Source organism: Phaethon lepturus, unplaced genomic scaffold (assembly GCF_000687285.1).
Source record: "Phaethon lepturus isolate BGI_N335 unplaced genomic scaffold, ASM68728v1 scaffold53538, whole genome shotgun sequence".
Classification (NCBI taxonomy): domain Eukaryota; kingdom Metazoa; phylum Chordata; class Aves; order Phaethontiformes; family Phaethontidae; genus Phaethon; species Phaethon lepturus.
Window position 1 is genome coordinate 2,282 of NW_010560848.1, and position 27,840 is coordinate 30,121.

At 43.1% G+C, this 27,840-nt stretch overlaps 1 protein-coding gene across 1 annotated transcript; it reads right to left on the reverse strand.

Annotated features, from left to right (window-relative positions):
- Nucleotides 1-4,384: 4,384 nt before the first annotated feature.
- On the reverse strand, nucleotides 4,385-27,840 carry QRICH1 (glutamine-rich 1). The gene is made up of 10 exons (XM_010293782.1): nucleotides 27,776-27,840; nucleotides 23,848-24,177; nucleotides 14,204-15,223; nucleotides 10,484-10,661; nucleotides 9,728-9,882; nucleotides 8,830-8,944; nucleotides 7,397-7,505; nucleotides 6,904-7,055; nucleotides 6,112-6,202; nucleotides 4,385-5,321 (listed from the first exon to the last, which is right to left on the reverse strand). The coding sequence occupies exons 2-10, from the start codon at nucleotides 24,154-24,156 to the stop codon at nucleotides 5,129-5,131; spliced, it is 2,322 nt and encodes a 773-aa protein (XP_010292084.1). The 5' UTR covers nucleotides 24,157-24,177; nucleotides 27,776-27,840; the 3' UTR covers nucleotides 4,385-5,128.

Sequence of the window (27,840 nt, forward strand, 5' to 3'; positions counted from 1 at the left end):
CATGCCAGACCAAGATCAGTTTAACAGGTCTCTCTACCCTTTATTTTAAACAAGGACAGGGCTAACAAAGGTTTTCCAAGCCTATCTGGGAGGCACACACAGATCTCAGCTGTTGCGCTACAGCATGGGCACAGCAGTAAACAGGCACATTGGCATCTGTTCCAATAGAAACACCAGACAAAGTTTAATGGTTCTCAAACAGACTACAACAAAGGCTGCAGGGAAAAACATTTTATTTCCAAGCAGATTACAAAGAGCAGAGAATATAAGAGTAAAATTAAATTAAAAAAATAGTTGAGTGCATCTCTTTAAAATGATTTGTAGTGTGAGTTACTCACGGGGCAAAGCTACTGGAGAGTTCTGAAGGTCACTTTGCAGGATGCCAATCACATGTGCTGTTTAGACCAGGGTCAACACGGGAGGGACAGACAAGACGTATTTTGCATATAGGCTGCACACTCATTATCAAGCGAGGCTCTGGGCTGCGACAGGACCCTGCCTTTCTGAGACACCCCCTCCACCTCGTTCTCTCCTGCAGTTCCCTCTCAAGTTCTAGACGCAGTTTATTGCTGCTGTAGGTGGGTTCCATCTGCCTCCCCCTTCTGATGGGCTCAAACAAGAACGGAGAAGCAGGCAAGTGTGGCTGCCATGCACAAGGTTATACAGGGAAAGTGACTGCAGTGCCAAGAGCTGAGCTTCAGCCACACAACAAAGGGGACTGACAAGTAAGGGACATAGCAATTGCGTCAGAGATTTTAGGGCAGCATGTCAGTGAGACTTCTGGAAGAAGATTTGAGATGCTCCTTTAAGGTAGGAAGATGCTCGAGCTGAGAAGGGCTTTCCCACGCATTGGCACCAGTGAAACAACAGGCTGAAACACCAGGATAAGGTACAGTTCCCTGTAGTATTTGAGAGAAGCAGCTCCAGCAAGATGGTGAGAAAAGCCCCGTATAGGGTGGAAGACAGTTTATACCCCAATTGAACAGTGATTTAAGAGTCTAAACACTAATTGCAAGTAAGTCACTATTAAACTTGAATGAGAATGCAGTTTGGTTGGACTATGCAGACTCAGTCAGTGTCTAGCAGCATTCAGACCAGCAGGAGGATGAGCAACTACAGTATCAAGTCCTCCACCCCACGTATGCTCAGAGGGCTATCTTCTACCACTTTTGGATCTGTTCTTATGACAGCGTAGGAGGCTTGAAGATGGCCTAATCCATTCTGCATACAGCAAGGCAGACAGTAGCCCTGATGCAGCTGAGAACAAGACTGACTTAATTTCTGCCCTAGGAGCAGCAGTGCAGAAGAGGATTCTTATCTAGGGATCAGATAAAGTCTTTTCTCATTGGTCCAAGGCAGAACAGTTCAGGAACTACTTCAGACCTTGTCTCCCACCTAAAATCCAGGAGATCTCTAGGGGTGAAGCAGCCAACAGATGAGAGCCCTGTAAAGTTACTTAGACTGTTCCCTTTACTCAGCATTCCAGACAGGAGTGAAGAACCACTTCCTAGTCTGCTCTCCACTGCTTCAGCCATGACCATTTTTAGAGGAAATGCTTGAACTCTTGAAAGTAAATGAAAAAAAAAAATGTAATGGTGCTGTGGACAAGTGTGTAAGAGGCTACAAGTTTCCTTAGGAAAGCAATACTATTAGTGTCAAGAGATAGGACAATACACGAGTCTCATGTCAGAACAGGAGGTGCTTTACAAGTCAGTCATGCTCTGCTTTCTATGGTTCCTTTCATACCACAGAGACAAGATGAGCACGGTTCAAAACCAACAACGCAGGGTCTCTAGCTCGATTTCTCAGCTTTATTTAGAGATCGGTGCATTTTCAGCCTGTCTCATACAAGGCATAGGGCATGGAGAGTTCTTGTTTAATATATACACACATACAGGAGCTAGCAGTTTGGCACTCTTGGAGCCAAGGGGGAATGCCCTTTAAGCAGCAGTCAAGCTGGTTATAGGAAAGTGTTAAAAAGCTATTTTACATGTTTGACTGGGAACATTTCCCAGAACTTGAATAGCAACCCTAAGCCACAGCACTTGTCTGTGCTGCTCTGTGCACATCTTCCTACGAGCCCCTACAAGGGAGCAGATCATGTTCTTCACTATCAAAGAACATAGTATTTCCATTCTAGAAATACTGTACCTTTTAAACTAGCTCCAGAGAGCCAGACTAGAAGCCAGATCCAGGAGAACAATCCTTAAGTCACAGTATATCGATTGTCTCTAAAAATAGGGAATGAAGTTAACACAGTGGACATTCTGATGAGACAGTACAGAACATTACGGCAGTCCACCTCCACATCAGCAAATCCCTCTCCTATGTACGTCTGAATAATGAGAAAATAATGGAAACATTTTTGTCTGTCAGGACAAAACCAATCATCAGGAGATCTCCACAGCCCACCATGTGCCAAGTTCCCTGCTCTTAAATGGTATACTTCAAGATCAAGGAGAATTCTTCCCCTAGAAAGATTTCAGATCACCCTACAGTTAAGGGTAGTAAGGGAAGTGCACAATCTAAAATTTTAAGGTAATATAGAATTCTGTTTCCCCAGAAAGCTCAGCTGAAGTAACTGCTCACCCCTAATGTGGAACTGCCCTAATATTCCATCAAGTTATTCCAGCTTCTGGCAATTTTTAGGGCAAGAGGCTACTCTGAAGGGCACCTAATGAAGCAACTTGTACACTGGGTATCTGGCAGATGATTTCAACACTCACTGTATTTCTCATGGAGACAGAGAAAGCAGCAGGCTCATGCTGAGGTGCAGGCATGCTGGAGCTAGCTTCCCATGCAGTATTGCAGGGTACACACTGGGACTTGAGCACAGGTGTCTGCAGTTTCTCTCACATCTTTGCAACTCTGTTCAGAAGACAGGACAAACTGCCCAAAAGAATGGGAAATCCACTCTGTGCAGGCCTGTTGGGCACCCTGAGCAACAAGCACATCCAGCTGTTTGAAACAGTGGGAGTTTGCCCCTAACAATGTCCTTAAATACTTAAATTAGGGCCAGAGGTGGACATTCCAGTCACTAAGGTATGGTGAAGTGATTACAGGCTTCTGACAGCTGAAGCAGTATTAGTGACCCCGATAGCCACCCTAACCAGGAGGCAACTGCTGGCTCCCAACAGCTGAACTGAGCTGAGGGTATGTATTGCCAGCACTACACACCACCCAGGCACCATCTTCCCAACTTACCCAACTGGGATCTGGGCACCAACGCCAGGCTATTTTCCCCTGGCATAACTCTGAGGGCAGGCACTGAGCTAAGAGTTTACTTTAGAGTACAGGTATTGGTAAACAACAGCATGTTGCTACTTCAACTCTCTACACTTATTCGAGCACGGGGTCGTATACAGGGAACAAACTCCTCATACTGACAACTGACTCAAGCACATCTGCTTTCTCATGAACACCAACGTCAATATGAAGCATCAGAAGCTTGAAGTCTCTCTAAGCCCGCACACCTCAACACTGATCAAGAGCACAAAAGCAGGTAACATTATGGCTACTCTCATCCTATGTGCAGATTTATAGTGCACAACTGAGAGGGTAGACCTTCCTTCTCAATACAGACAGGTGCTGGTCAACAGAAGCTTCAGAAAAATTTCTTGCCTGTACACAAGTTTAAGTTCTTTTACTGGAATATATATTTAAATATATATCTATATATTTTGGAACAGGGAAGGGACACAAGATGGAGAAGCAGGGAAGACAAGTTCAAGAAGAAGAGTCATCTCTCTGCATCCAAGAAGCTGGTGGCACAGATAACAAGCCTGGCTAGAGTGATCTCCCATTTCAAGCACAGTTGGCTACCCACTGACTTCAAAAGAGCAGACTACTCATTAATGACATAAAATACAGCAACCATTTAAGATGCAGCAAGGCAAGGCTACAGGGCTGGGGTTTATGATCATGAAAGATGCCAGAAGCTACACAGATGTGTTAAAATCTGTGAAAAGGCAGGAGTAAGCCATGTGCTGCTCCTGGAAGGCCTTTTCCCTCCAACACCCCTCCATCATGCTGTTGGTGAGATGCCTTTGTAAAGGTGGGGAGAGGGGGATTTGCCTAGGGGTGAAGCCTCACAGGCTGGCCACAGAACATTAGGACAGACTGACAGCCTGATCTGGTCTTACAGATCCCACATTCCTAGCCTGATACTGAGCTTCCATCAGCAAGCAGACATTCAGGTCCTTCAACAGGAGTTAATTCCCTTCCACCTTCCTAATTTGTAGGGGTGAAAGAAGTCCAGCCGAATCAAGCTGGAAAGCACAAACAGGGATGAAAACAACCAGTTTGCATGCTGATCCTTGTATAATGATCCCCCCCACCCTCACAGCTCACTCTTCCCCAAATAAAGACACATTGTTCAATGGCATGTTGAAAAGACGTGCTCGTCATTCTTAATAAACAACTAGAGTAAGAATACATAAGAGAAACAGGGTGGTATCTTTATATGATACACAAGTGTATGTTACAAGAATTCCATCAGGCACAGGAGCCTCAAGATTTAAGGCCTCAATGTTAGGCCAAAAAAAGAAGAGTGTGGTAAAGTTTGTACTTTTAACATCTAAAAATGTCACTTAAAGGTCTGAATAGAAATCGTTGGTTTGGGGTTTTTTTTTTTTTGTATAAATCACAATTGCAGTTCACTCTCTCCTCTTCCTTCCAAGATAACAGCAAATTAACGTCCAAGCACAAGAAAAGAAGATGCCTGCCTCTCCTCCACTGGCTGAGCAGGTCCATCCATCATTCTGTGCCCTCTAGGCTGCACGTGCTCCAAGGAGACGGAGGCCCCAGCCATCCAGGCCAATCCTGTAGTTCATGTTTTCTACATCATAAAAAAAAACAGAGTCAACCAGCAGCTTTCCACAGATCCCAGCTCGCAGGGGATATGCAGCCTCCAATGGTTCCAACAGTTTGGTGTGTTGGGTAGGATACACAATGGGTAGGTTTTCCTTTAGATTCTTTTAAAGAGAAGAAGCCTAAAAGGGCTTCATAACTACACCAATAAAAAACCAAAAACTTAGGCATCTCCTTTAGTGTAAAAGTCTGTACAATTTATCTTTGCTTGTCCCTCCCCCGTCACCCCGCCCACCCCTTCTGAGCCAAGAAGGATGCCTTAGTGCATGGTGCTGGCATTAGCCACGGCAATAGCTTCCTGAATCTCTCGTATCACCAGGATCCGGGTGAGCATCTGCTCCATCTGCTCTCTGCTGATCGGCTGGATGGAATACCAGATAGGGCTGTTGGGGGCCACCACTGGCTCCGGTGTCAAGTAAAACGTGTCATTCCGGCCTTTCACACTCTGGGGGCTGCGTGAGGAAGATCAGAAATAACCAGACTAACAATGTCCTGAGAGGGAGAGACCACCACTGTCCTCACCCCAGGCTTCACAAATCCTGACAGTGAACATCTGGCTGGTGAGACATGAAGGTACAGAGTTACACCTAGAGGCAACAGTGGTCCAAAAGCTTTTAGGCCATGCCAAGGTTAAAAAGCTATGGTGACAACTACAAGAAAGTAATTTTCATTTCACATCGGTAAGTATAACGCACACATGGCTTTAGGGGTCTTTCCGAGTGAAATAAGGATGGGGTATTTTCACATCCAGGCTAGCTGCAGACTCATCTCTGTGCAGACAAACATTTATAATAATTATTAGAATCATAATAATTTAGAGGCAAGTCCTTTGAGGCTCCCTCCAGTCTCCATAGCAAGTCCTCATTTTTGTTCAGAAGCCAATTTGAATAAGACCCTAATCTCATCTCAAGTAGTGGATGCTTCCAGATGACTTGCTTGCAAGTCACAGGCAGAACAGCGAGCTCATGCCAACACAACAAACCTCCAGAGTGAGTATGAGATTAAGAGCAGCCAGTTCACAAATCAGGATTTGTCTCTTAAATACCACAGAAGTTCAACTTATGTGCCATCAGAGTAAATGCCACCCTCTCACATCAACATCCCTCCCCAATGAAGCAAAATTATGCCAATGTAGAAACTGTGCCAGCAATAAAACACATCCCCGAAAGCTAGGACAGCCACAAGATGCAGCTTAGCAGTCACAGAAGACAAGCAACCAAACACAGGAACAAGAGCTCTCACCATTTGAAGAGGTAGAAGTCATACAGCTTTATCGGACACCTCAGGGGGTTCTCCGGATTCTCAGTCTGTTCTGCATACATGTCATCTGTAACTACAAACCAGCCCCCCAGAAGTCTGTCAGACACTCTGTACAAGCATGGCAAATTGAGCAGTGCCATACAGCCTCAGCACTCTGAAGCACCTTGTCACCATGCAAGAACTGGTAAGAGACATATGGCTGTTCCAAGGCAGAGGCACCTGGTTATAAATGCTCAAAGCATTATATGGAGACCTTGCTTTATCCCAAGGCTACTGAAGACCACAACCCATCCACATCCTTTCCACTTCTCCTCTATCTGTGCCCAAAATGAGAGAAATCTCACTACTAAGACTGCAATGCCTCAGCTAAGTCCTAAGTCTGTGCTTTTAAGACAACAGATTGTATTTACATATAGATTCTATAAGGGTTCACATGAGTCAAGACAAAAGAAGCCCTCGCAAAGAAGTTTCTCCCTCTGTTCATAACCCCTTACACTCCATAGCTGCTTTGCCCATAAAAAACAAAAGTAACAAAAAAGTTATCCTTAGCTCTTGATGAGTCCTATATGTCTCAGGTAAAGCATGTCCCCAGGCTTATTATTAGAAGGTACTATGCTCTCTCAGGAAGAAGGCACAGAAAACTCACGCTGCTAAGCTGAAAGTAATTGGCAGAACCTTGGCTTCTCGTGGCCCTACCTGCAGACATCTCCAGGTTCATCCACTTCCTTCAAGCCCAGTAAGTAAATATTCCCAAAGAGAACTTCCAGACACTACCTTTCTGTCCTGTCTGGTGTATGGCAAGAGCCTTCTGATAGCGGATACTCGTGCTTTTATCCTTGGGATTAGAAGGGTTCTTCTTGGTCTGCCTCAACACCTTGGAGAAGGCCAGTTTCATGTGCTGGTCTACTGTTTTCAACAGGAAGTATCTGAGCAGCAAGAGAACACAGGACAGTCAGAGGCAAGTAAAGGATACAGCAAGGCAGTTTTCTTTACTCATCATGAGCCAGCTGAAGCTCAAACCAACACCAAGTTAAAGACTGTTCCAGCAGCAAAGCATGCAACAGCCACAAGTTCAGTTTCCCTTCTGCTAGCTCACTTCTTTGTTGTACTGCATCATCTTTGCCCGATAGGGCTGCAAGAGGGCTCTGTGTGCAAACATTTGAAATTTATGATTTTGCCCTAATCCAGTGCAGCAGTTCCCTACCAACCCTGTCAAGGCGTTTGAAGTTCTTTTGTTCCCCAAGTTCCCCAAGACCTAAGTACTTACTTTGTATTAAAAAACATCAGTGTAGTGAGCAAGGTGGAAGGAGAGTGAGCTCCTAGCTGCTTACACTCCCACAGCATCTCTTCTGTTACATGACTGGAGAGGACATAACCTGCAATAACCAGAAGTCAGCATCATGCCAGGAGACAGTCACAGCAGGAACACAGGAAGCATTTTATAGTCTGTAAGTATTGGAGAACATATAAATCTTAAGGGAAGGAGGAGGAGGAGATCCTCGCTGATGTTGAGATTCACTACTACGCAAAAAACTTTTTAAATAGCAGGTGCAGTTAGGAAACACTTGCATACATACATCAACCTCTAGCTGCAGAGAGTATCCTTCTGCAATATGCCTATACATCCCAGCCCAGAGAGAAATAAATATGCACTTAAACAGCTTTTAATTAATGGCTCTACTCCAATGCAGATGCTCCTAATCCAATAATATGTGAGAGGAGGCAGGCCAGTGTAACAAATCAGCTCTTGGCCCTGTGCGCAGCTTTAGTCAGCACACAGTGCCAAGTGATGTATTTGGACACATGAGTAATCCTTTGATTCTCAGATTTTTTTTTTCTTTTGTGTAGAAGAGAAATACTATACTCCAAATACATAGATAAACAGAAAAACAGACAGCAGTATGAACTCCAGGGCTTGTGGAATGACAAAGCACAGATCAAACAGAGTGAAAACAAAAGGATTCCAAAACTCACAGTGCTACTTAGCCATCTAGCCTGTAACATCAGCTACTTTTCTAAGCATAAGCAATAGCTTCTTCATTGACATCTGATCAGATCAAAGGGAATGAAATAATGAGAAACCAGGTTTCTGTGCTCTGAAAAAGCAATTCTTAATCTAGTTCTCATACAAAACTCTCAAAATCTGTCTCTTCTGGAACTACTCCCCCCACCCCTATTGCCTTTATCTTCTAAACACAGGGTTGAACTGCATCCAATTGCAGCATTCAAGGCTCTAATCGTGCATTGTTTTTTTTCTTGGACACTTAGTTGCTCCTGCAGACCGTATCCATCTGGCTACATGGCAACAGGACAGTGTTGTATTTATCTCCCAAAGTAACAACACATATTAGAGGCAAGATGTATTAGTACTTCAGATGAGGAAGCTTGATTCAGATCAAGGATCAGCTGGCTTCCAAGTAAGCCAATCTCATGACACTACAAAGTCCCAACAATGTGCCTTCTGATGGGTGACAAGCGATAGAGAAATAATCCTCAACAACAATCAGGGCTAGAGCCTGACATGTGCAGTAACTCCAGCATTCACTGCAGACGCAACATTTTTCTCCCTGACTAGTATGAGCTGTCCTAGGGTCATGAAGTACTCCAAAAGGGTTTCTAGTCACACTACACTCATGCTGTAGTTCAGTTTAAACATTCCAAACTCCGGAAGTTTTAAAGTTCTTCAACAAAAGTTCTTACCAAGAGGGGAAACGCGGGGCTGTACGTCCTTGAGAACTTCATGCAGCCATTCAGTGAACCGAATATAGTAGAGATCTGAGAAGATGTCATCTACTCGGCCATTTTCAAAGAGATACTGTAAGAGATTCACCACACAGTCCAGTACAGTGGCAATGAGTATATTCCTCAGACCAGACCTTACCTTAAGAGCTCATGTACCCAGTTAGTCAAGCATTTTACAGCATAGCACTGAAGACTAATACATTCTACTTAGAAGAGAGAGGACCTTTGCACCAAAGCCAGTACAGGTAATCTCAGTTACTGTAACGGGAATGCTAAGACAGAAAGGAAAAGCCATCTTAGAAAGTAAAGCTGGTTGGATTTCACCTTCTATTTCAGGTGTATTCACTGCAAGTTATTTCACATGACTGTCCTTTGGATACTACTTTTTCAGGTTAAGGAGAGAGATGCTCAATTCTCCTATCAGAGTTTAGCTCTGTTCCTGCAGCTCTTCCAGAAAACACACTAATATTACCAGCTCAGACTTCCCACACCACACAAAGCTAAGTTCTTGCCCATTAAAGCTTCAAATAGATCAAGTTTTGACATTGACAGCTTCCTCAAACATCATTGAACCCTCCCCCACTAAAAACAACCCTAAAAGGATTTATTATTCTCACCATGATACTGAGCTCAGTTATTAACACTTCTTCACAAACTTAACTCAGTAGGTGAAAGCATTGCTGTGCACTAATTACTGTTAATCTGATTTTTTTTTTTTTAAAGCAAAAAGACTTTCTTATAAAATTGTTGGGAAGCTTACTAGAAGCCACAGTCTCCATCTTTACAACAGAGAATCCTCCCTATACATGCCGACAACATGCACAGCTCTACTGCACATTAGCTGTCCTCCCCCTACCTTCTGAATACACAGGAAGATATAGTAGAGCACATCTGGATCATAGGGTTCACCATCACCATTTCGAGCTTCTCGTGTCATTAAGCATAGACCATAATTCAGCTCAGCCACAGCTGAAGAGATGAGATCTTCCTGAAACCTCAGCAGCTGACGCCCTAGAAAAACAAAACACGGCCATATTATTTCCCAATCTTTCAGGAACGATTTCCCACATCTCCAGCCTTGCCATTCTACCTGGCAAACTCACTACTACCTCATTCTTCCAGTATAAGAAAGCAAGCTGAAATAAATCAAGATCTTAGGTTGTTGTCATGATTTAATCTAAAGATCTACCAGAAGGTAAGCACGGAAGAATCTCTGCCCTGCCAACTGCATGACTATTGCCGCCTTCTACCACGTCTGCAATGAAATGCTGCCCTGCAGCAATAGGAAAACAGCAACTCCATGACTGCTCTACCAGCTCGGCTGGCATTCACAGCCATTTTACTCATCCACACATCACACACAGTGCCCTTTTCTACTGCTACCAGCCTAGGTGCTCAAGTTGGCTCAGCATAGAGCTAATATCTCCCTTGGTACATGTCCTCTGGCAGTGGGAGTTTGCCGTAATTAGTACTGCAGAGTAAATCAAAGTTTAAATTTAAAAACAATCACTGGTTAAACAAAGGTGTTTTCCAGAGCGGTAAACAGCTAACGTTTTAGTCACTCCTAATCCTACTTGAAAGGAAAGAAAGGCTGTGTTGTCATGACACATACTTCCAATAGGTGCTAGCCTATTTTGGGCCTCTTTTTCCAGCTCTGCATTCTTGGTCTGTGCCCAGCTTTTCCACACTTCAAGCCCTTCTTCTGGCTTCAGAGAGTTTGGAAGTAGAAGTTCAGGTGAAGTCTGCGGCTGCGGCTGTGGTTCAACTTCAGCAACCTGAACAGTTTGAGCCTATGAAAGAAGACATTTCAGTTTATATATACACTTCGATATGCAACAGTTCAACAAAAAAACAAGTAATGCTGCAACACCTCTAGCCCTAGGATATCAGCCTTTCACAGCACTCATTTCCAACAAGAAATTAATCCAAGGAATGCAACTTTTGCTGTCTAACCTGAATTGCTGCTCATGAAAGAATATTCACCTCTCCAAGAACACTTTTCGTTTGAATGGACATATCTATAACCCCTTTAGCAAATACACACAACTTGCAGTTTGATGCATTTAGAAGATCACAGTAGACCTATCAGCCACAAGCCATTCTTGCTGCAGTACCATTAAGCAGCTAGCCAGTAAGTTCAAAGGCAAGGATCTTCCTAGGGCTAAAGTCCTCTCAGCAACAGATTTCTGGTCTCCCCTCAAACACTGAAACAGATCACTGTTGATTCTGAAGCCTTATTTTCTCCAATGCATTTTGGCTTCAGCTGGCTTGCCACTCTGAACCACCACTAAAAGTCCATCATCTTACTACAACAAGAGTGACCCAAGGCCCTTCACAGAGATGGCCTTGAGACACAGCAGCTAGAGCAACCTCCAGCCCATGGCAGGGAGGAAAAGCAACATGCCATCAGCTTTACTAACCACTGCTGCTCCAAATCTAGACTGCCCTAAGCAAGGTTCTGGGTACGATCGAGTGTTGTACTCTGCTAGCATCCCTCCCCACTCTTACCCATTGAGGGCAGGCTCTCTATTATCCAGTACGTAACAGGCAGACAGAATAGATACGCTCTGTTCTCATCATCAACAACCGATAAGATTAATTCATATGTAAGAGTTATAAAGTAATAACAGACCAGAACACCAGCATCAAAACATTAATTCAGTTGCAATGCAATGCTCTCAAACTACCTAATACTGATAATGAGGACTAACTACTATTCTGTTAAGAGCTACTATATGACCTACTATAGGCCTAAAGGGTCTCCAGACCCTTTGGAAATTTACTTTGCAGCAGGACCTTAAGTCACCAAGAATTACTACCTCAAACTGAAACTTATTTTACAGGCAAGCAATGGCACCTATCCAGAAAGAGCAGTGAGCCCTCCAGCTACACTCTGCATTCTTCACTACGGCTTCTCAATCCCATGCCACAGAAAGTCTCATGGCTACCTCAATTAAAGAGATTAACTTGAAGCTTTACAGCCCTTAGTCAAATTCTCATTGAATGCCACAGAAATAGCAAATCTTACATCAAAATGGTTTTGCTTTCTCCTTAAGAGACACCCCAAAAAGCAAGGCTTTGTTATAATGAAGTAACTTTTCCTTTGATACTGTCAGTAAAAGTCACTCTGACAGTAGTAGAGACCATACTGAAAAAGGCATAGAGACTTTAGTGATACCTATACCGTACTTATAACAAAAGCACGGATGAAGAGGCAAAGCCTGCACAAGCCTCAGACTGGAGCTTTCTGATTGCCCCTGGTTGTTTTTCATTTTCTCGCATGAGCTCTTCATAGCTCTTTGCTTATCAGCCTTTGCATCACCAGCAGCGTCTACCACAGCTGCAGAAGGAGACTATGACTGAAAGGGCCCAGCTTTTATCAAAGCAGATTGGCAACAAAGTTTAGGTTGTGAAGAAAGCCTCTGCCTTAAAGAGGACAGCGGTCCACGGGTGAACTGACACCTTGCCTTTGCAGGAGCTAGGATTGAGCCTCCATTCTCCTCCAGAGCACAGAAAGCTTTCCAGAGTCAATCACCTCCATCAGTCCAACCTAAGGGGCAATCTTCTGCCCTGACCTCACAGACACCTTGTCCAGTGCAAAGGCAGGCACATAGGCTGGAGTTAATTCACTGAACCGACCAGTTGCTTCTTAACTGACTAGATTTTCCATGAATACGGCAAAATACCTGCAATTTGCCTGGATCCCACAGCAGCACAAGGCTAGAGGACAGTGTGGCGCAAGCAAGCAAATTCCTTCTCAGTCTCACAGCTGTGAGAGGGACAACCCCCAAATGTTTGATGTTCATCTATGGTAGCTTTACTGCCCTCTTAGAGGAAGAATGCATCCCTCCTGGACTTGCCTCCGTATTTAGGGGCTTATGCAACACCCAGTATGCCAGAGCACAGTCTGATACCCAAGAACTGCAGACCACTGTGCACAGGAATACACAGTGTTAGCAGAAGCTTTACAAGTAACCATTAAATAAATTACGGAGCTAATACCTCAGAAAGGATCCCAAGAATGTGGCTTATGCTCTTAAAAGACCCTAGAATAAGTCTAAAAATCCTGTTTAGCAGAAGGGCAAAAAATTCTATCGACTTAGTTTGTTCAAGCAGCTGAAAGTGATGAAGTGATCTCTGAAGTACCAATACAGGGAAAAGAGGAGCTACAGAAGTCTCTTTGACCATGACAAAATAAAAAAACCCCAACCAAACAAAACCCCATGCATTACAAGACCCATAAGCTGTAGCTGAAAGTACAGCTTTATAAAAGAAGGCATCCAGCACCTCAAAGTTATGTAGAGATGTAGGTAACCCTTTCAAGTGAAGACTATAGCCCACGATCAACTCAGAAACAATCACACATGACTACAGAAAGTAATCCCCCTAGTCTCAGTGCTTACTGATGCAGTGGAGGGCATATAGAGAGCCAACAGTGTTATTTATAAACTGGAAAGAATTTATAACAACACTCATGCTAACTGACTTGGGTATTTTTGCCCTCATTCCATTCAGCAAAAACAGGTTCTGACAGATCAATCACTTTTCACTTTCTGGTAATAAAAGATAAGTTACATCCATTTGCACATATAAGAGCAGCCATTAATAGCCCTAGTTATTCAAGTTTTAAAAGCTAATTCAAAATAATCTATGGCTTAAAGTTAGCAACAAAGCCTTTAAAAAAAACAGCAACAAATTTGGCTGCCATGTTTGCCAAGCACTATGAAGAGATCCTTACTTGCCACTGCTCATTACTGTGCTCTTGCACACCAGGCACTTATCAGAAGCTGAAAATGTTGTTACAGATGGGTAACACCTGATCCATGAAGTTTGCTCACAACTAGTCAGATTTCAACATTTTACCCAGACATTGGATCTGCTGTGGACTTGATGTGCTGCATAACACAAAGTAACTGATAACTAAGTGACTAGTATATTTGCATGCTGCACTTCACTGCAATCATCCCTGCCTGTCCACTGCAACCTCTAGAACAGCTTAGAAGAAGACTGCAGACCTTGGAATACCTGTTATGAAGACACTAGCAATGAGTATGCATCTATTAATTTACGCTACAAGTATCTATTAATTTACACTACGAAGGTCAAGACTGGACTTTATTTTGGGAAGTCTTGAATCCTATAATTATGTACCAACATTAACACATCACAGTCCTACACCTATCAGGAGTCAAATGTCCCACGTCATGCCCAGGCTACTGGGACAGACACATCTCTGCTTCCTAGATACCAGTTGTCTGCTGACATCCTCCCTCTCAACAACATTTGCGAGCTGTTAATCATGGACTGAGATGGAGAAGCAGATTTTACTTACTGAGCAAGTGACTTGTAGCTGCTGCTGCTGCTGCCCCTGCTCTTGGGGTGTGGGCTGCTGCTGTTGCTGTTGCGGGTCCCATATGTGCACTGTCTGTGCTGTATTCTGGTATGTCCCTGCCACAGCCTGCACTGCCACTGGAATGTGGATGTTGCCATTCATAAACTGCGCTGGCAAGAGTGAATTAGCAAGAGTCTGCACGACTTCCTCATGAGAGTTCTTCACTACTGAAGTACTTCCCACCATCTTATCCTTGTCGTCTTCCAGCTTCACGGTAGCCAGTGTCGTTGGCGAGCCACTGACGTGGACGGCATTGTAGGCCTCCTGAGGGATGGCAATGTGGGTTATATTTTGCTGCTGAAGGTCACCACGGGGCTGAGCAGAGTAAACAGGGATGGTCCAAGTCTCTCCAGTGGGGCTAGTAATGGTCCCAGTGGCACTGTAAAGGTGAGCACTGTCCACTGTTAACAAGTCTGGCCTTAAAGAGACATAACTTTGCTGCTGGCCCTGAGGAATGGCCAGCACTGTGGCAACTGGCTGCCCTGAAATAGCATACGATACAGTGATAGGCATATCCACTTTACGTTTCTTCACTGGCTGAAGGACACTAGCAGTGCTGATCCGCCGCTCTCCTTCTCGGGGAGAGCCTTGTTGAGAAGGTGGAGGTGACAGTGCCCCAACTGTTTGGATCTGTATCTGCTGGCCACCAGTAATGGCCTGTCCTGCCACAAGCTGGGCCTGGATCTGCTGGTGTTGTATGTGTTCCTCCTGTATCTCCGCAGCCTGGATCTGTTGGGCAGTCTGCACATGCTGCACTTGGATTTGAGCTGCCTGCAGCTGAGATGGGCTGGGGCTCTGAAGAGATTGACTCTGTATTGTCTGGGATGCCTGCTGCTGCGCCTGGCCTTGGATCTGCACTTGGACCTGTATTGGTTGCTCTGCAGCCTGATGGACAGTGAGCTGTGGAGAGAGCTGCTGGGCGGAGACCTGCTGCGGTGACTGCTGGACCTGGACCTGAACCTGCAACAACACCAATTCAGCAGTTAGAGATCAGCAAGTGTCAGCAATTCAATATGGGAAGCCACCAGCAGAGATGGTCCATCACTGGAGGTCTATGCTCCAGGTCTTTTATGCTCAGTTTTATGATTCCATATATTAATCCATTAGTAAAAATCTCAGGAAAATGAAACCAAGTTACTCTGGAAGCACCTGGTTGATAACAGCAATACAGGAGATGATGTGTTTGCTCAGTGTTGCACATGACCACACTTCTCAGCACAGACAGAACAGCACGTGAGCTGCATCTCCATCCTCAAAGCTCTGTGGGCTCAAGCCAACAGATTGCATCCTTGGAAGACAGAACAGTCTTCAGAGCTATTTGCATTGCTAAAATGTTATTTCAGCATAGGCCTTGCAATAGCAAGACTTTATAAGGTCACGTACATTACAATTCCAATATTAAGTTTGTCTTGCTATACAAAATGCAGGAGCTTGCCTCATTCTTACTATGCTCTAAAGATTGTTTTACTTCTTTCAACCCCAGTCCCCAAAGTGGCCGCGGGATCACTTGCCAGTGACAGGCAGTAAGAAATATGAGTAAGCTGAAACCAGCACTTGGCTCTTTCCACATAAAGCACAGAAATATTATTTTGAAACCACTCGCTAATAGTAACACTATACAACCGGGTGTCAACACAAAGTTCCAAGTTCAACCTGAATCTTTGTCATGCACTAAGAGGCAACACTGCAGCATTTGTTTTTTAAACTTCAGAAGTACTTCTTTAGTGGTGATAATTAAAACCAATTCTTTTTTCATTATTTACTTACACCATTTACTGTCCAAATTACTCAGTTGTATTTTCTAGCTCATGCACTTAAACAACGCTGAATAACATGGAGAAAATACATTAAGACTTGGATCCAACACAGCTCCTTTTACTTTAGGGGAAAAAATAAATCACACCCTCTCACATCCGTGCTCATTTGTCCAAGATTTGTCACGCTATCTAGCAGCAGTCTAGGAGCAGACAAAGCTAGGAGTCAGAGGTAGCCCCCCTCAAAGTTCAAGTCTCAACAACTTCACATTCCAGGCTTCAAACACAACCCAGCTGGTATCTTCACTCCCAGGACACCAAGTGAGGTCTGCTCTCCCTGTCCACTTTGTCCCTCACATTTACACAGCCACTTTGTCACATTTGCCTTGTCCTAGAAGTGATATCCCAGGTTCCCATAACCATCTGCTTCTCCAGGCTCCATCTCCCCCACTCTCTTCTTAGGGGAGGGAATTAATTACTCAAACTCTCCTTTCAAATCCAACTGAGAGATGCAAAACTTTATCATTGGTACCTATGAGGGCCGTATGAAGTTTGAAGCCAACACAGATTTATATAGTTGCAAAACTAATGCTCTCTCACCTTTTTCTACCTCACTTTGAGTCAAACTAACATGGCATTTGCACAGAGACGCCATGGTACCTAGCTTGATGATACCAAAAAGAACGACCGCACAGGTCTGCATTGTGCGGATACACGAAATCTCACTTCACAACATCACCCGTAAGAAGTCTTAAAAAATGTTAAGAATTCATTTGCAGCCAATTAAGAGTTGCTAAGGAAAAAAGTAGAGTAGCAAAACACACCATTTGCAGACCAGTTTTGTAAGTGACCTCCTGTTAAGAACTCATTCTATTTCCTGGAAGTATAGGAAATTTTACAGGTTCCTACTGGGAGCTATATGCAGTATGCTGTAATCCAGATGACATGGACTTTCTATAATAGTTTCCTGCAAGGTAACAAGAAACATATGACCTTGTGTCAGCATGACAGTTTAAAAAGCTGCATCAATGAGTGATTTGATCAGGCAGTTAATTGAAAAAGATGAAGTCACCTATGGGATGCTTCTTCAGTTCTATTTGATACTCTTATCATACTGCCCTACACCATGAGTACTGCCTAGGGCAAACAGGCCCAAGAACAGATCACAGTTAAGAGTTTGGTTTAAGAAAGCCAGTTTCAATTACCCCTCTAAGGCAAGTATTCTCCAAAATAGACGACTTGAAAAACCGCTAACATAGCCTGTAGTATTAATTTAAGTCCTTGTTCAAAAGATTACCTGCAAGGCAAAGGCCCAAGACTGGACAAACTAAAATGCATTACTGCACTGATATATTTTCAGTTTCACACAAGAAACATTTGCTTTATTTCTTAGGATTCAAAATCACGTCACAGAAAGAGGTAAACGTGTCATTTATCCTATTCTTCTGCAGTGTGTTTTCAGAATCTGCACAAGTTGACTGAGAACACCTTAAAAAGTACCTCTACCTTCTTTCCATACAAAATTTTACATTACAAATCCTGTTACAGTTGTAACATATACAAAGTGAAGACTATGTTATTTTTTGCTAGCAGTAAGAATTGAAGTTCTGCTCCTGTGCTGAAACAATTTTATCACATTAGTGCAATTAGAAAGGTAATGGAATAGGTTTAAGCAAGAGGCACTGTCAGCAGAAGAGGCATGGTCTAAGAACAGGCCCAACAAGGCAGCATTTTCTTCCTTCTGCTTTTATAGAATAGAATATTTCAGTCAGAAGGGACCTACAATGATCATCTAGTCCACCTCTTGATCACTTCATCGCTGACCATAAGCTAAAGCAGGTTATTAAGGGCATTGTGCAAATGCCTCTTAAACACTTCCAGGCTTGGGGCATTGACCACCTCTCTAGGAAACCTGTTCCAGTGTTTGACCACCCTCTCAGTAAAGAAATGCTTCCTAATGTCCAGTTTAAACCTCCCCTGGTGCAGCTTTGAACCACTAACCATTTTAGAGCCTGAGCCTAGTGTCTCTGAAAGTCATGGGCAACATCCATCACTTTCAGCAGATAAGCAATCATGACCTGAGGCCCTACAATACTCCCACAGGACTAAATCCTCACTCCTACAACTAGGTTGTCTTGCTACTGCTTTAAAGTTCACACAGTGTTATTGTTAACACCCAAAGAATGAGTCCAGACCCAAACCAGATGAAGAGGTCAGACTCCAGAATCACCGGAAGTTCTCCATGCTGTAAACCGCAGACATCATGCTTCTGACTACAGACTGCTCCTATGTAAAAGAATATTGGAGCTCTACCTACCACGCATTATGCATCCCTTGTGAATTACATACCAATTTTTAACAACTGTATTTTGCAGTAGATTCCTCCCCATTTTCAAATAGGTTGTACCCAGGAGTACTACAAGCATTCATTTCAGATTTACAGACTTCAACACAGCCTGAGATCAGAGCTTCTTGTTGACCTCATTGTCTAACTGAGGAAAAAAAGGACAAAGAATTACACTGAACATCAGTGGTGGACTTATTTTTAAAAAGGCTCTGTACAAAGAAGTATGCTTTAAATATACAGGCCAAGACCAACAGGGAGGACTTTAAATCTTCACCTTATGCTGAAGATTAAAGCAAGAACATGTTATGCTGGGAATTCCTGGGTTATACTGGTACAAGAGAGGAACATGCCAAGTTACCAGTATGGAAAAACTGCTTATTGCCAGAAGTTTGGATCTAACAGCATGAAAAGAATCACTTCCCAGCAGGCTACCATCGCACAGAGAAATGCCTTTTTACCATAAAATAACTAGAAGCTGGACCAAGTACTAGCTACTAGAGAATCAAAAGCATTAGAAGTCAGCCCTGCATCGTAACAGGAGGGCAGAACTAAATTTTTAAGATTCCCTTAAACGAAATCTTCTGTCACATTGATCTCAAAAACATACTCTGTCTAGAACTGAACACATTCAAAGAGAAAACAAATAACTCCACGAGCATGAGAACAGCTGAAGTCTGGTTTCCAGAAGTTGTGGGTTTTTTTTTTTTCCTCATGGTTGAGAGACTAACTCCGACAAACTTTCAAGTAGGATTTGTAACATACCTGCCCCGTGCAAATTCTCTGCAAAGCAAGGAATCAGACTGCACAACTGCAGTTCTGAAACAACAAAGTTGAAAGAATTCCCAAGCAAAGAAAATCTCATCTGTGGACTAACTGGATTACCTAAAATTTCCTAAAACCTAACTCCAAAAGAGCACGCATGCCAGCTCTTTCTTGCATGGATTTTCTGATATCTAGCTTGCCCTAGAGCACCTGATATGCTCTTAAACACCTCTTTTCACAAACACATCTTGGTTTCTGAAGCCACATTTACACTAGCAAGTAGTACAATACACCAAGAGCAGACCTTCAGAGAAAGGCTGAAGACCTACTAACATGCCCACACTATACCTTCCAGAAGACTATTTCAAACTTAGGTCTAGTCTCGCCCACTAGCCAAGCTAGACAAACACCTAGACACAACAAGACTGCATCTTAGGGCTTAGTTTCATCTGAAGGGAATCCCAGATGAGAGGCTCCCAACCTACAAGAGGTAAGTGAGGGCAGGTGGCAAACCTGCTGCAGAAAGTATGCTCCAAATCCTCCCCAGAAGTAGTGCACCTCAGACTTCCACACCTGAGCAAGCTGACAGAAGCCAAACACTTGGACAAAAAGTTAGTGCAAGTAGGAGAAGAGAAATCTCATTATTATTTTTTAGCGCCAATTTAAGGAAAGATGACTTAAAATACACTTCCCTCCGTAACAGTCCTAAGCTAAAGTAACTCCAGCATTAAAAACTAACATTGTAATAGAGTTCCTCCTAATGTTACACCAGAAAGCATACATACAAGTACAAAACAGATCTGAAGTACAGAGTAGGTGAAAAGACTGATCACTAGTAGCAGGAAATGTTGGAACTTGTTATTCAACTACTTTACAGGAAGTCCTTTGCTATCTAGCTAAGTAAACAAGGTCAACAGGGAGTGTACAAGTCAGCTTTTCAGAACAACTGCCAGACAAATTCTCACTCCAGGTTTTTCCTCTGCTCATTCATCAACATCAGAGAGAGAATTCCATGGGCCAAATTAAGCCTTGCATGTGTTTGAACAGTTACAATTATCAAGATTATGTTGTCACTGAGGCAGGATTTAGGCCTAATTCAGTTAAACACGTGAACCAGGGAAAACAAAACAGCTTACCTCTCAAAGACAAACCTACTTCCATATCCAAGAAGGTGCTACCTTGAAAACACCACTCTTGACTATAACCATTCTTTGAAATGGCACACTCAGTCCTAGCAAATGCTGATTACTACTTGCTGCTACACTAGTATCTCCTTGGGATGCTTTTCAAAGGTAAGCGAATAGGAGCCCTACCTTCAGGCTAAACTTCAGAACCAGGACTGGGGCAGGGGGAAGCTGCACCCATCAGAAGTGAAAGAAAGATGTATTCTGTGTAGAGCCAGAGATAAGATTCTCTTCTGAACTACTTAACGGCATCTTCCCCTGCCTTATGTCATTAGTAACACCCAGCTTCCTATAATGGTCTTAAGTCAGAATAGACTGGGGGAAGACTGAAAAAGCTGAACAGTAAATACATAAGGAACTGAGCAATCAGAAAGGCACAAGTCTTAACTGAAAGCCATTTTACACAGGCATTTATCCATTCCCTATATAGTTCTGCAACCTTGCTCACGTGTAGCATCCTCCCCTCAAGCCCTGTCCAAGAAGCTCTGACCATTTAGCCATCAGAGCCTGTCTTAATAAAAAGCTGAAAATGAGAATATTCCCCACATGTACAGTATGTATCCTAAGCAAAGATACTTTCTGTCCTCTGATATTCTTTCAGTTAAATCTTCTTGCAGAAGAGGAAGAGGGGCGCAAGAGTTTCACTGACCTCTGCAAAAATACAATATTCAGTAAGCAAGTCAGTGCTAACACCTCGCTGGCATCATCAATTCGATGGCCTCAATGCACCAGACCAAGCAGCAACAATCTCACCAAAGGCAGAGCTGATAAAACACTTACTTGACTGGAGCAAAACATAGCCCTTCCCAGCCACCCCCTGATGCAGCACAGGGTATGACAATGTGTCATACTAAACTCTTCAAGGTCGCTAATGGCAGCACTGTGATAGTGGGCATGGAAGGAGCTCACAGACACTCGTACTGTAGCACTGACTAGTATAAAACCCAACAGTTGCATCTGCACAGCCTTTCAAATAAACATTTAGCAACAGTTTATTGAACATTTTAGGCAAGAAAACCCTAAGGTGGCAATTTCTTCAAAAAGGAAATTTATTTTGCCAGGAAAAATAAAAGCAGCAAGCAGTCACGTACTGTCTTTTGTTGTTCACAGCAAATAAAATCTAGGATGAAACCTGAGCACCGTCTATCTTTACAATCATAAGGTTGTCATCAGCACTTGCAACCATGAGGTCATCTGATTGGCCATATTTTTAGTCACCTTCAGCACCACTGTCACAGTGCCAGACGTAGTCATTCAAAGGGTCTTCCACTGATTTGCAATTGGATTAGCAAGATCTAAACAGATTATCAAGTCAAGTACTGGGATGACATAAGTTTGAGCAAAAGCTAAGAGGCTTCAACAGATGACCAAAATGTCTCATAATACAACACAAGCAGTATTTTAGCAAAGTGAGCCAGTTGAATCAGATGCACTGCTCTAGTGGAACACTGTCACTCCCAGAGCCACAAAATTCAGCTTTGTTCAGACACCGTGCTCTGCTACTGCTGCCAGTCACAGTCTTGAGAGGTGAACACTAAATAATGGGTTTAACATAAATCACATCTCGATAAGAAACGTTGGAAGACAGAAAAAACACTCTTGCAAAGGTGTAAAGACATTCATCTCCACCCCATCCTTGCAAAAAGACTTCGAGGTAATTCTGAGCTAGCTGCTCAGATACATATGAATCCAGTTGCACTGCTGATGCACAAAAGCTGCAGCCATACCTAGTACCAGATGTGCCACCTAAGTGTTCTGGGGGTTTGTAACATCCTAAGTGAGCGGCAGGGTAGGTAACACAAACACTAATTATGATAGATGTGAAAGCAGATATTTTAAAGCAAAGTCACATCAAAAACAAGGTGGAGAGAGTAGACAACATTCTTTAGGAAAGTTGCTGAAATCTTCACTTTCATCAGGTATTTTTCATATTCAGGGTGTAGCCATTCAGTTTAAAAAACAGGAACAGGTCTCTGGCAGCAAGTCTATGGTTATTTTCAAGAAGGTCAGGAGATTATTTTTCTCTGGGGCATATGATATATGACCTCCCTCCCTATCTCTGTTACGAGAAGACTTGCAAGGGTAAAGCCTGAACTTTGAGTAGTTCTGAAATGAGGCAGCAGCGCGGGAGGAAGGGGTTAGGGGGAAGAGACAACTTCTGACTTTTACAATTGGTTTGGGGACCTTCCACATCTTCAGGGCTGAAGCACCCAAAACAGCAAACCCTCCTAGTTCTCCTACTGAAGAATGAAGCTCCTTCCAAAAAATGTGCTAGCTGGCAGAACCAAAAGCATCGTTGACCAGTTTTAATAGACTCACACAGAGATCCAAGTCATGTCTCTGAGACTAGAGGCTTTTATTCTTCAAAAGCCTTGTGACACAAGTTACTGTAGGGCAACAGGTTACAGAAGTCCCAGTTAAGCATTCATTTACTCAATATAGAGAGTAATTGGAGACAAGTTACTCTCAGTACTCACTCAGTACCCAGTGAAAGAGGCAAGTTTGTCTTTGCTGGAGGATAAAAGCACACAAGTGAGCTATTAGCACAAGTCTACTGCACTGTAGCAAGTTCACACTACCTTATCTCCAGTCATTTGTGTCTCCACACCCACATTTGTTGCAAAAGAAGGGAGCTCACAACTTTACATTCATGCTACAGAAGGCAGAAAGATTCATATCTGAAGTGTATCAGAATTACAGCCATAGACAGAGTTCAGCTGTTTGGAGACATATCATAAGAAAACCTTAGTAAATGCCCTGCCATCTATAAACTCTTCAAATTACAAAATGTGTTTGAGGATCGAAGCAGTTATCCTAAATTATATGTTTGGGGGGTTTTCCCCTCTGGTGCTGGATTTACTCATTTAATACTTAATAAAAATTACTGTGATACCCATTTAAAAAAAAAAAAAGACAACCCCTTCCACTATGCAAAAGGATAATCTACCTTGACATGTGTATCTTTTAGAGTTCCTTTCGTGAACAGTATTTTCCCCTGGTTCATAACATAAGTTGACTCCCCTGCATTTCCACCTGACTTAAAAGCCAGTTAGAGAACTACAACTTTTAGAATGTTCAAGCAAAATCATTTAAAGAGTATTGATTTCACTGAAGAAGAAGAAAAAAAACCACCCCCAAACCTGAAGGCAAGTTAGATCCCACAGACACCCTGAACAACCAGATAAAGAGAGACCAGCAGAGGGGGGTGGTATTTATAGCAGCTTCACACAGAGTGCAAGGCTTCGGGGAGCTGTGCACATGCCAGAACTGTCAACCATTTCTCCAGTAGGTTACACCACTACATTGCTATGTATGCTGCTACTCCTACAGCAGGGCTCAATGGAGGCACAGTCAAGAGAGAAATTTACTACCAAATTCCTTAAATGAAAGGGAAATAGTGCTGTTCTATATAAAGTTAATTGGCCCTGCTTCTTAAGTGCTTGCCTGTGGTTTCAGGTTAGACAGTAGCTGGCTCTGAACACTACTCCACATGTTAGCAAGTCATATATACATTTAGAGATGATTTAAGATCCTTACCTGGACTTGCTGGGGCTGCTGACCCTGTATCTGCTGCTCTGGCTGAGTTTGCTGCTGGACGCTGGTTGTCACAGGACAAGCAAGTTCAAGCAAAGACCCAGCCACCTCTGTGCTGTCTGTGTAAATGCAGTTGCCACCCTGCTGATATACCATTGTGGTGGTGGCTGTCTGCTGAAATTCCTGCAGAGCTTCCGGCCCCTTGGAAGCAAGGGAGTCCAGAAACTCCTTCATCCTGTGCTGAGGGATCGTTCGCGCCTTCACACGGATGTATTCTTCAAAGGAAATGGTGTTCTCCAGAGAATTATTCATATTGCAAGGTCCTTAGGGTTCCTTAAGGAAAGAGAAAGTTAAGATTTTAACTACAGCACTCCTTTGGTGCAAGGATATCCCCAACTCCAGTAATTTCTCATACAGAATACTGTATGAAAACTAGCAAACATGCACAGCCAGATGCCCGAGACAGATGCTTTGGTTTTATGAGGCATCTTGTGCTACTACACATTTCTCAGATTAACCCTTAGCAGCTCAGGGAAGTCTGAACGATAACCAAGTGTAACTGTAGTACTATTCAAAGAGCTCACTGCCGTGTAAAATCTTGTAGCATTGTACTTCACCCAGACCAGGCGAGTCCCATAACAGATGAAATCAAGTCACACGTTTCAATTCGTTTACAGAATGCACTATTAGTGAGAGAAGCTTAGAAATCAATATCTGTGGCCCTGCTTTGCAGCCACAGAGGTGGGAGAACTGAGCAGTATGTTTTATCAGGCCATGCAGTTCTATTCTAGGCAGCTAATGGGAAGCACAATGGAAGAGCATCAGATGCAGCATTCAGCCCACTGCTGTTAGGACTAGGACAGCCTTATCGATTCAAACATAGCAAGCAAAAGGAGAGTGCTGGAATCAAGCGATTCCTCAAATAGGCAGCTACACACATGGAGAAGCAGAGCTCTGGAAATGACAAAGGCAATAGCAGCATTAGTTCTTGATGTCCCTTTAATATAGGAAGAGGTTGACATGAAACATGCCATGTATGAAGGCATAAGAGAGACAGAAAAAGAAATCAGATGATCAGGGAGGAAGTGAAAGCAAGGGGAAAAAAACCCAAACAACAGAAAAAGATGACTCCACCTGAGGGCATTAGAAAGCTCTAGGGTATACTCTGACAGCATTCTTTTCTTACTGACTTATCTTCTTTAAACCCACAAATTGTTTCTGCAGCAAGTATACAGGTTGTTTCTCAGGCACTAATTAGTCTTGATAAAGGATAAATATATTTGAGCTATAACACTACCAGATACTGAGACAGTTGTGAAAAAATGTGAAACAGCACAAGATTAGGACTAGAAGAGGAGACTAGTACTACTAGATCAAGCTGCAGAAAGGAGGAAAAAGGGACAAACATCGCTATATGTACTTTATGACTGTAGTTCTAAAGAGAATACGTACAAAAGCAGAACCTTTTATATCATTTTACCATGATTTAACAAAGTGGAACCAAGACAGGATTATGTGGTTGAACATAAGACTGCAACAGCCTTTGTGAAAATGGAAGTTAGTTCTAAGCTCTCAGTGGTACCCAAGTGTATTCCACAAGTCTAGCTCCAATTCCTACCAAAATCAGTGGGAGCTAGAACAACTTCTAACCACCCTTTACCGTTACGTGACACAGCAGTCTAAACACACAGAAGTTTTTGTTTACATGGAGGAGGTTCATGGCTAGTGCATTGAACCAGGCTCACAGGAGAAAGAATGAATATCAAAGGTAAGAGGAACACACATGAGGCAACTTGCGCTGCTATCTATAGTTTCTGGAGTTATGAAGCAACGTTTGTTGCTGTATGAGATTACTACAGAAAATATTCTTAAAACATGCATCAATGTTTAGTAAAAAGGACCAGCTAACAGTGTTTACTTAGTAAATCCAACGTGTCTGTAAAAATCAGCATACAGAAGCTCCCATAGAGCCCACAGCTGGACAGTAAAACAATTCTCCTGCCTTTCAGAGATTCTGATCTGACACATTTTCAAGCCATCTCTGTGTGATAGAGACAGTAAGACTATTCACTTAGTTGCTGCGTGAGGTTTCCTCCAGGAGCCACCCAGGTACTCTACACCTCTACAGGACACATTATTAACCCTTTCCCAGGTGATCATATGTCCAGGGTGAAAACAGAGAACAATCTTTTTAATGCATCCTCAGTGACTCAGACAGGACCTACATCAGGCACACTCGAATGCATCTTCCATCTAATTGTAAGAGGCTCCGTTACATACTCTGAAGCTGGAAAACAGATTTTGCACGATTAACTTGTCTAGATTTTCTATTTGGAACTTGCAAATATTTGACTTCAATACTACAGTGAAGCTTTAAGAAATGCATAATCATTTTGCATGTCCACTCTGAGGTGTACTAGCAGACACAGCTTTCAGAGGGAAGACTTCTGAGGAATAAGCCTCAAGGATGCCATGCTAGAACCCAGACACGAACGCTACAAGTGCTCTTTGAGACTATACGCTCTTTGACAGCTAGCTGCTGCTGAATAGGATGGGCTCACCTCTCAGCAAAGGTCCTGCCTTCTTCCTTGCTCCTGCATTGGTGCTTATTATGTTGGAACAGCTCAGGGAATAGCTATTCACCTTCTGTTAATCTTGTCAAGGAAGAGCTTGGGAAGGTCAGCAAGGCCACAGTTTTCAACAGCAGCTATCTGTTAGCCCTCATTTTTACTTCTGGAACTCCTATCCTTCTGTCAAGGGCTGCTCATAGGTACACCGTGCTCCTGTGCAGCAGAGACTAGAAGCCACCAAAAACCCAGACGCATAAGCAGCAGGCTCAAAGATCAAGAAGAGGTCCACCACCAAATTGTCACCTACCTCTTCCAGCCACCAGGAAGCAGAACAAACATAGCATGAATTCATTAGATACAAATCCTTGACCCTGCTCAGCTGCTCCATCTTAATTAGTTCTCTTTGGCAAGCATAAAAATTAAGACCCTACTAGGCCAGTCTTCCCCTACTAGTGAATCTTCCCCTATCACAAGGAAGCTCTCTTCTCCTCTCTTCTAGCATGGAAAGAAAAACTTTCTTTATATTTTCTTGAAGTTACTACACTGAGAGGCACTAACACCTAAAGCAGCAAAATGCTCATCTGAGCCACTACAGCACCTGAAGTCCCAATCACAGATCAGAGCCCCACCGTGCCACACACTATTTGTTCCTGCTCTGGACAGCAGCAGGATCTTCACTGATTTTTTCTACAGCTCTCCAACTCTGGCAATCAGAAAGGAGCTAAAGGCACTGCAGGTAACAGTGCAGTCTGGACTAAGTTTCCCCCAGAGTTGCTCCTGTCAGTTTGAAGGCTACTTAGTGTTATTTAACTAAAAGCATTGAACTCCTCAAAACTGCACTTCACAGAACCCAACGCAGCAGTACAGGTATGAAGTCTAGATGAAGTAGAAAAGTAACGCTGTACTCCCAGAAATGTTATTTATTAAAACTAAACCCACCTGCATTTATGATAGAAAACCTCTTTAAGGCTCAAATGTGCATTCAACAGATTTTTGTAGAACAACATACACAGCTTGCTGCTGCAGTCGCCACTTTTACTGTTAGTTATTAACACGTATTAATTTATGCATTCCATTTATCCTGTAGACACACATTAGAAACAGCAAACACCCATCCTCACTAGATCTTGGCAGCATGTTCTTAATACTGTATTTTAAAATAAAAGAAGAACATCCAGGTGATAAGCTTTCTCTGATAACTGGCAGTAATTCCTGCCTGTTCAGCACAACAGCGTTTTTTTTAGGAAATAAGTTCAAGAAAGTCTTTGAACATCATGAGCACATACGGTTAGTTCAAAACTTAGACTGAGGTTACTGAAAACACACACACAACTTGCGGCATGTGGACAATCTAGACTCACCAGTCACCATGTTGCATGTATTTCTGCTGCTCTTGTCCTGAGCTCTTAGACTTGTAACGTTCTGG